Source organism: Cololabis saira, chromosome 17 (assembly GCF_033807715.1).
Source record: "Cololabis saira isolate AMF1-May2022 chromosome 17, fColSai1.1, whole genome shotgun sequence".
Classification (NCBI taxonomy): domain Eukaryota; kingdom Metazoa; phylum Chordata; class Actinopteri; order Beloniformes; family Belonidae; genus Cololabis; species Cololabis saira.
The window spans coordinates 27,910,805-27,920,621 of NC_084603.1; the positions used below are offsets into that span (position 1 = coordinate 27,910,805).

The 9,817-nt window shown below is 35.5% G+C and overlaps 1 protein-coding gene across 1 annotated transcript; it reads right to left on the reverse strand.

The window, feature by feature from the left end:
- Positions 1-560: 560 nt before the first annotated feature.
- On the reverse strand, positions 561-5,636 carry vip (vasoactive intestinal peptide). Its single transcript, XM_061744924.1, has 6 exons — positions 5,514-5,636; positions 4,645-4,749; positions 4,060-4,164; positions 3,172-3,297; positions 2,628-2,739; positions 561-2,110 (listed from the first exon to the last, which is right to left on the reverse strand). Exons 2-6 carry the CDS (start codon positions 4,737-4,739, stop codon positions 2,102-2,104), a joined length of 447 nt encoding a protein of 148 aa, XP_061600908.1. The 5' UTR covers positions 4,740-4,749; positions 5,514-5,636; the 3' UTR covers positions 561-2,101.
- Between the last annotated feature and the right edge of the window lie 4,181 nt (positions 5,637-9,817).

Below are 9,817 nucleotides of genomic sequence, written 5' to 3' on the forward strand. Positions count from 1 at the left end.
TTTTAATTTAATTTTTCCTGATATAATCTTATAGGATCCATAGGCAAAGCTAACCAGGGGATCTAAAAACCAGTTTTCTTAAGGCTTTGGCTTCGGAATAAAACAAGAAATGCATTCAGTGGCTTTCCATTGTTTACAACTCTGTGTCACTGAGCTTCATGTCAGACAGCTGGCTATTTACACATATAATTTCAACATGTAATTTTCAAAGTAATATATAGTTGTTTCCCCCATAAACACCTCAAAAGACACATCAGTTGACCGGAGTGCAGCAAAATCTCAGACTGGTGAATTTAATCCAAAAAGATAATATTTTTTTTATACTGTATATATTAGGGGATTTAAGATGTGCATAAATTAGTATCTATGCTACATTTTAACTTAAACATTTTTTTTCTGGAAAGTCAATGTCATGTGTTAGAAGGACAGGTACAAAAGCAAACACATATCATCAGTAACCAGGAGCTTTAAATTCCAATCCTCCTCCCCGAATGGGTCAAATTGTGTCCTAAAACTTCAACTGTGGATTTATCATTGATAAAGCCACATATCATTAATCTCTTATTAAACAATTGGCCAGACAAGACAACTCCTTAAAAAAATAAACCAACATCTTTTATTTGGTTTTTGGTGTACATCACTATATGCACTAAAGGCAGGTCCTTGCACAGTTTTAGCTTCTTTGCTCTATATACTGATTAGTATTAAGTGGATATATGCTTCTGTGTCCTCTTCTTTGAAACATTTTTGCATTTAGATTAGGTTTTACACCATTTTAGATGAATGGGGAAATTGTATCATATCTATTATTCATACAATTTTAACTACAACACCATATAATTACAGTTCCATGTATGGTCAATGGGGCATAAGAATGTATATATACTGAGTATAAAACCTGGTGTAATTCTACTCCATTGAAAAATAATGGGACAATTACTTAGCGAAAATATATCAGACAGCTGTTTTTATTTAAAGCTAAAAGATTAGACATACTGAAAACACATAAATGCATCAAAATAATTTTGTACCATTGATATTCAACAGGTCCAGTGTTGAACTGCTCATCTAATCTGATTGGAACAGTTAAACATACTTCAAAGAAGTGAAAATAAATACAATGATGGTTGTGTTAAAACTTTCTATTAAAGGTTTTTTTTCTGGAGATTTAATTGCACAGTTGCTGCACTGAACTTTGATTACAATTCAGAATTTAATTACCAAAATTTTACATTCAAAGTAATTTTGAAAGCACTTGAAATGAATTTTAGGGAATATGACACTTTTTTGTCCTTCCCATTGACATGCAGTGGGTCAAATGTTTCATGAGAAATTAGAGTCAATAATATGACTCAAAACACTAATACTGAAAGCTTGTTTTGACCTTTTAAGACAAATTGTAACAGATATACTCTTGAATTAACATTTTTACAAGTTTTTAATATCAAAAGGAAACAGGGCCATGATTTGGTCATCAATTTAACAATGTATATTGATCAGAATTGTTCAAAGTTGAAGGCTGACGGAGCCAGTAACCCACTTAAAATCTTTTTTAAATGTTTTTCATTCAAAGTTCATGGTACTTATGTGAATAAAAATTATTTCACAATTCAAAACTTTCTTTTCATTCAAGATTACAGAATATCCAACCATATATGAAAATCAGAGGGTACATTTTTGAAAACCATGCTTTTCCACTGAGGTTAAACTGGAAAATGTTTAAACTCATTGTTGGTGGACAACTTCTCTTTAACGGATTGTTACAGTGGAACATCAGTGATCTCAGAAACATAATAAACCCGTTGCTTCTGTTTTTGCTTCCTAGCTCCAAATGCTAACAAACCAAAACTCCATATGAGTGTGCATGTTGCTCATGCAGCTCGAGGAATCGTTAGTGATTTGCATTGTGTATGTATAGACTGTATATATACAGAGTTAGCATGAACTGTGTAGATGGACAGATAAATAATCACATTTGAAAACACATAATTGTTGATTGATCTGACTTTTGAATGTCCTTTGGATTAATACTGTAGTTTTTCTTGGAGTAAACATTTTCATGAGGATGAAATGAGGTATTCACTTGAGTACAGACCTCTCCTCAAAGTGGCTGCAAAAAAGAGAAAGAGGAAGGTAAACAATACAGTAAACCAACAATTTTACAGTGCTAATATGCTAACGAAATCTTCATGTACCTATTTGCTATTTCATTGATTGAACGTAAAAGCAGTGTGTTTGAACTTATGTGAAGGTTTCACAGCACTCTTATTTGGGCATATATTTGAATTTGCTCTCCAGTGTTCACTTTCTCCATAAAAAAACAGAGCCCTTTGTGCTTCTTGCTTTTTGTGGTGTGTCTGCATGGTACTAATAAATTAATATTTTAGGGGGCGTCATTTGCTGTAAAGCTGTGCTACCTTTTTTTTTTTTTTTTTTTGAAATACAAGCCCATGAAGATATAAGGTTAATTTGCTTTCAAGCATCTGTCTCTCTGCATATCAGTTAGAGTTATTGATCTTGCTTGTGATGTTTTAAGAAATAATGTATGTGTAATGATGTTGGGAATTTTTTCTGTAAATGAAGGCCAATAATTCAATAGTGCATATATAACGTGTGTAAGTGCCCACCAACTGAAAGCTGTTTAGGAGATGGTCGACATTGATGTCGTCATAACTCTCCTGAAAGGTGTTGGCCTCGTCCCTGGACTCCTCCTGCTCACTGGCTCCAGGATCTTCTAGGCTTTAAGTGTTAAGGAAGGGCGGCATTGAAAGATGATGCAAAACATTAAAATATGCTGCATATTTTCGCAAAATATATATATTTTTTTGTTGTAGAGTAACTGAGTACAACCACTGCTAACAAATCTAGCAATTTTACTTTCTACTTTGATAACTGCATTGGTTTTATTAGTATAAAATGATCTGCAAGGGCTTTTCTGTTTTAACCCTCTGCATGTTGGGTATAGTGTTTTATAAAAGGTTTAAAAAACAAGATTTTAAGTTCTTACGGTCTCTTTGATTGTGTGATTTTTTCATACAGCTGCAAAGTGTCTTTCACATGCATAAATTAAGAGAAGTGCAAAGTCTGCAGATATAGACTTCTGATTCTAAACACAATCAATACAGCTTTACATTTTCACTGTGGTGAATATAAGGAGGGAGTCATTCCTACCTTCTCTTGCCCGTTAAGACTGAGTTCAGGTACTTCTTGACTGCCATCTGTTTGCGGAATCGACTGTAATTGTCTGTAAAGATGGCGTCTGAGTGGCGCTTCACTGGCTCATCCATCAGCTCGTCACTGGACAGAAGAGATGACATTGGACTGACACCCAAATTCCGAGGGCAGCATATTTCCATGAAAAGTCATGATCTGTGAGTAATGGTATCATGGCTCTGTGGGGATGTGTGCGTATGGGTGTGTGCTCCCCCAGGCTGTATAACAAATATGTGATTAAACTGTAATGGCATGAATTAACCTTTAAAAATGTTTAACCAATTACACAACGCATCATCAAGCAGGTCAACTCTTTTCATTGCAAATGTCAGTTGGTCCTCTTGCGTTAAAACATGAAAACATTTTTTTCAGTCAGATAAAATGATCTCTTGTTGGTTCTGTTTCATGAATTTTCTTTTACTGTGAACCGTCTCCCTGCTCTGGCAGAACATGCCTTAAGTTTGTTGTGACTTGGTCTCTTGAGACAGAAATATTTCTTTTTTTAATCCATTGTTGCCTTTTTTTCCTTCTGAAAACAGATTGTCATTTAATGTTTAATGCTCTAATTGAATGCTAATTTAATATTCTTTTTGCCTTTACTTCCTGTTTTGTAGAATAAATATCTAATATAATTGAAGTCAAATTTAATGAAAGAAAGAGTTGTTTTATTCCAACATAAGATATGTTCTGAGGGTAAACAGCACGGCTGTAAACAGTGCCATCTTGACATATCTCAAGCTTAAATGCTTAAAAGGTTCTTGATTAAATGGGAAGTAGATCCAGTGTTCCTAAACTTGAGATTCATTCACATGTGCCTGCTGCGGGATGGGCAGAGTGCTCGCCTACCTGACCCGCTTCCCGATCAGAGACTCCAGGTACCTCCGCGCCGACAGCTGCCCCAGGAGTTTGCTGTATCCGCTGGTGAACAAACCGTCTGCGTGTCTCGTCGGTCTGCACAACACAGCCCCATTAATGCAGTGACACTGGAATGCAAACATCGCTTTTTGCATCCAGACGCGCGCCAGTTATGAGACTGCTGTTGTTTCTGCGCATTAATTGCGCCAATTATAGTCTGAAGCAGAGATATGGTTTGAAGGCGCTGACCCATTTGTCATCAAAACTGTGTAAATGAAATGCGACACCATGCATAAAATAACAAAGGAATTCCAGAACGAGTTCATATGTTCAGCAATGAATGACTATTGTCAACTTTTTGAAGTAAGTCCCCCCTTCTTTTTTTTCTGAGACTGAGCGCAGTACCAATAATGACTAAAAGTATATCTCATATAATTGTAACAGGTTGCATTTTAGTCAAAATTCATTTCGCTGAGCCATCCAAATTTTTCCACGTGTCTAATTACACAGTGCTGGGCAATTTCCCCATCACCACAGGTTGAGATTTTAGTTGAAACAATCCCAGTTTGCTCTCACCTCATGGATGTGTAAGGTAGACTCAGAGTCCTCGTATAGAACACACTGCACAGGGCTATTAGGAGAAGCAGGTGGGGACCGGACCGTTGTAACATCGCTTTACACCTGGGGATGAAAATGTTGACAAGTAGTAACTCGCTCACAAAGTGCACGCCTTCCATTGTTCCAGGAAAAATATGATCCGAATATCTTCTTTTTTTCCCCTTATATTATCATGTATTATATCCACCAGCGTTCGTTTAGATATCAAACTTCAAACAAGCTGTCTAATGTGCGTAAATGCGCACGCTGCTGTATGGAACCGCGTGTATGATCGCACTCCCCCTTCAATCTGAACGATCTGTTCTGCCATTGATACGAGCATTTAGAGATTAGTTATTAGCAAGAGATTAGTGACAAAATTGTTTTGAAAAATAAATTCTTCCATACAAAGCTCTTACAACAGTGCTTGTAAATATCTGGTTGTGTTATTTTTTTACATCTCAGCCGAAACTCTATCTAGTCCCACCTGTAATAAAGAAGTTAAGAAGATAATGATTCGTATTGTTACTTCTTTTTTCAAGGCTAGACTGCTAAGATGTTGACCACAGGCTACATCCAGTGCGTTATTACGCACACAGACAGCAGCGGATGACAGGTTCACATTGAAGTTGGAACTATGTGCCATAGTGGACAACAAGCTTATTTTTTTTACACATGGAACTGCTTCTACATCTACAGTGAAAGTTATTAATTGTTGTAAAACTCATTATATGATTATTTTGATAAACTTGTTCCAAAAGCTGCTTGGAGCAAAAAGAAAGTTATAAAACACATACAGATCAACAAGACATCAAATATCCAATGGAAACACTGAAAGAAAATCTTACAAGTGGAGAAAGTCGTGGTGTTTGGCTCTGATCCTGCGTCCTGATCCTGACCGGCTGCTGTACGTCCACACTGCCGATCCGATGTGTCCTATCTCTCCTTCTCTTTCTGCGTTCCTTGTTTCCTCCCAGTTCTGCTCCCGTTTTATACACCTGGGCTTTTCTCACAGTGCAGGAGGCGACTCCCATTCATCTGGCGCTGGAGACGTCAGCGGCTCGCTGCTTCCGTCACTGCTCTTGCTCACGGTCGGAACCAAATAGGCCTATGGTGAGATTAGTGCAAGGTTTCGCTCATTTTCTTCTAATTAAACATAGGGAAAACTAACTTATGTATATACCAGTTTTGACTCATCTGATAATTCGTCCCAGGGCTTCTCAGTGTGGGTCAGAGAAAACCAGGACAGAAAATTCTAAACTTATAAAGAACTGAGATTGGTTTCAAGCAGTTTTCTGCAGGCAAAGAGAAATAAAAAGCAGAAGAAGAGGAGTCAAATCCAAAGATTTGATACTAAATTCAGTTCTTGGAAGACAACAAACAAAGTTTTAAGCTTTAAGATGAGCAACATTGCTGTGTTTTAAATACATTTGAGCATATAATTGTATTAGCCTAATGGTTACTTTATGGTAATTTTTAGTTTTAATCCTGAAATTATGTCTAAATAGTGCATTTGCTGAGTATTAAATTGGTAAATGGCAGCCCAAACAGCACATAAAAGCTGCAAAGACGGGGTTAAAGAACAATATTTTGATCCTCACATTTTTAGAGTAACATATTATCACTATAGTCCTGGATAAGTCTTACAGTCACAGAGTTGGAAACTTTTTTGACCTAATCTTTGATTTACCAACAAACATACATATGTTGAGATTCATGGATAATAAATCTTTTGTGCATGTCTGGGAACAGACAGAAAATCCAGCTGTAAACACAAAAAGGTGTTTCTTATAGTTCAACTCTCAAGTCATTAAATAAGTTCAAAGTCAAAAAGATACATTGTCATCAGAGAAGATTTACCAGTGAAATGTAACTTATCACAACAGTGCTGTTAAAGGATTACCCACCTATGATCAATATAGGTTTAAAAGCAAAGTTATTTTTGTAACAGATTTTGTTAATGTACAGAAGTACCAATACGTATCAGTTTGGAATAACTAAATACAATAAAGATGGAATCAGACTTAAAAAAAAAATCTCTTAACATGATTTTTTCTCTCCAGGACTTGTAATTAATAAGAGGAATTAAAAAATGTTTCTGAAAAAAAAGATATTCCAAATTTATGGGCAGCAGTATATAATGTTTTTTTATGTTACAAAAAGAAAACTTCAGCCATATTACTCAGTCCTAACCAGCATTTTAAAAATTACCTGATCAAACCAGAACTATCAAATCTGCCAACAGGACAGGACCTCATCCACACATTGACTAGGTTGTCCACATGTTTCACACTTTATTACTCTTTATTACAATTGTATTATGACCATGTGTAACATTCATGATATAATATAGAAGATATGAGGATATTTTTCTTTGCCTTGTCTTTTTTCCCTGGTCATAACCCAAATATCATAATTTCACAAACATTTCAGCAGAATCTTTTTCTTTTATTTTAACTATTTGTTCATAAACACAGTGTAATCACTGAGTTTGCCAATCTTTTATGTCACCATAATAAATAAAATTCTATTAAAAAATAAATAATTAATTCTCTAATAAAAAAAAACAACTTTATCCAAACCAGACATTGGGTTAATTTTAGTGTCAGACTGTATTAGACTCTTACAAGACAACACCACCAGGACTGAAGTGGATCTGAATTCACCCGCAGTGTCGCCACCATGAGTATGATTTGTTTTGCTAGAACAGCACAGGGAAATAGCTGTGACGTCAGTTGATGCCTCATCTGTACGTCCCACAATCCATCCATCCGTCCGTCCAAATGGGTGTGAACCATTAAGCTGATTGAACTGGACATGGAAGATACAGGAAGAAATTATGATCTTGTCATGGACCAGAGAGACAAAGAAAAATGTGTAATAAAACATACAACAAGAGGAGGCACTGCCTAATTCACTGTAAACCTAATCTGTATGAATTATGAGACCTAAAATTTTAATACACGTGATATTAACACTGAAAAATGTGGTTCTTGTTTTCCTCCGCATATTTGTGACTACAAGCTTTAAAAGAGGGCTAAACTCTCATCTTTGAGTAAGACACACATGCCCTGTTCTCCAGGTTAAAGCAGCGAGCGACCATACTGCTTGTTAACAGCACACAGTTATAAAGCCAGCAGATGGTGTTGGGGTGCATTAGCGCTCATCATCAGTAACCTGCAAATACGTAAAGGCATAATTAAAGCTGAACAATATAGATGAGTGTAGGAGAGCCATATGCTGCCATCCAAATGGCATCCCTTTCAAAGAATTTCCCTTCTCATTTCAAAAGACAACGCTGCACAGCCTGCATGTATTAAAGCAGCATGCTTTCAAAGAGTTGGGTCTGCTATCCGTATCATGACACATACTGAAAACAGTTGTTATACAATGAAAATAATAAAGAGGTAAATAAAAAAATGACAAAGGAGTATGAACAGGAGAGTAACTGAAGTCATAGAAATAAATAGGAAATAAGCCGTGCTTCCGTCAAAAATGTTCAAAAACAGTCTGTATTTGAAGAAAATTCTATGCGTGTACATGAGATATTGTCTTGTTCCCACATGTTTGTTTCCTACTTTTTTGGAAACAGGATTGTAAATCAATTTAAAAATATACAAATATAAACCAACAGAAACAGGTAAAACGTAAAAGGCAAAACGACTGAAATGGAGGCAAACATCATCTCCATAGGCTGATGCGCCCCTTTTTGTTTACCACTTTGTATATATTTTCCACTTAATTGAACAATTTCAAATGAACAAATGTCAAGTAAACAAACCCCCCAGCATCACTTTCATATCAGTGGATCACCAAGCTACACAATAAATGAAATGAAAGATACCTTCAACAATATTATCATTTTAACATCTTTTAACTCAGTGTTTTGATATCATGGTCCAAAATATACTGTAAGTGTTTTCATCCATGCATTGTTAACTTAGACTTTGGCTATTCTCAATTTCTTCCCAGCACCAAATATGAAGCATTTTGAATTAGTTCAGACAAACAAAAATGAGCTTAAACAGAGTGAGAGTCTGACATTAACACACGGAAAGACTGCAACAGATGAACGTTAATGTTACTGGTGTTTGCAGCAGATGTTGTTTAAAATGCTCTCAACCCCGGTTATGTTCATTGTGTGTTTACAGCATTGTTGCCTGGTACTAAACAGCATGATCCGTGCAAACACCATCTTCTTCCCAGAAATCAAGTTGTTAGTGTCAGTTAAGATGTACCTCAGATGTTCTGTTTTATTATTGTTACTGTATGTAATGTAACATGTGCACAATTACTTGTAAAGAATGTTACATGTTGCAAATAAAAAAAAGACCTTTCTGCAGGGCTTTTCTGTTATCCTCGACCCCACAATAGTTTAAAAGTAAAATAAAAACAACCAACATGTTGGGTGCAAAAAAGAGAAATAAGATAGGATAAGATAAGATAAATCTTTATTGTCTCCCTTAGGATAAATTTGTCTTGGACACGAGAGGCACAGGCGACAATCACACTCCAACAAACATAGAAACACAACCCCGAAGTCTTTACCCACACATACAATCAAACCACACTATAGTTAACCCACATCAGTTCCCACTCCCAGTTCCCAGAAAACCCATTACACAATTCCCCTGAGTAGAAGAAAAAATTATTGCACAGAGCCCGACTGAACTTATTGCACAGATGTCCACATTATTGCACAAATGACCTACGAAAGAGAACCTGTGTCATTAAATGTTTGCAAAATCAATACCTGTTTGCATACATTTATGCTAAAAGGGACATTTATATTAAATTTTGTTGGGGGCAGAAAAATACATCAAAATATTAAAAAAATGAACAAAATTTAGTCAAGTATCCACCAATTGTTTTAAAAAAGAAAAGAAATTGGATAATTTTGATAAATTTGATAATATGAATATTAAGCCAATTTTAATTATAAAAGAATTGGGCTCAGATGTCTGAATTTATTTAAACTAATGTGGTAATTGATTGACTAAAATACAAAGTTCTGAATATTTAAAAAATATATTTAATGACAAATGGAAAGGGACAATATGATAATATGTTAGCAATATAGGACAAATCTTTGTGCTTGTTAGCCGCCTTGAATTTAATGAATCAACTGAGACAAAAATAATGATATAAATAA

Excerpts from the sequence above, each read along its gene's own strand:
- vip (XM_061744924.1), bottom strand. The coding sequence starts at position 4,739 with ATGTTACAACGGTCCGGTCCCCACCTGCTTCTCCTAATAGCCCTGTGC. Across the intron at positions 3,298-4,059 it reads CTGATCGGGAAGCGGGTCAG|TGACGAGCTGATGGATGAGC; the intron begins GTAGGCGAGCAC and ends TCTTCTGTCCAG. Across the intron at positions 2,740-3,171 it reads GTCTTAACGGGCAAGAGAAG|CCTAGAAGATCCTGGAGCCA; the intron begins GTAGGAATGACT and ends TAACACTTAAAG.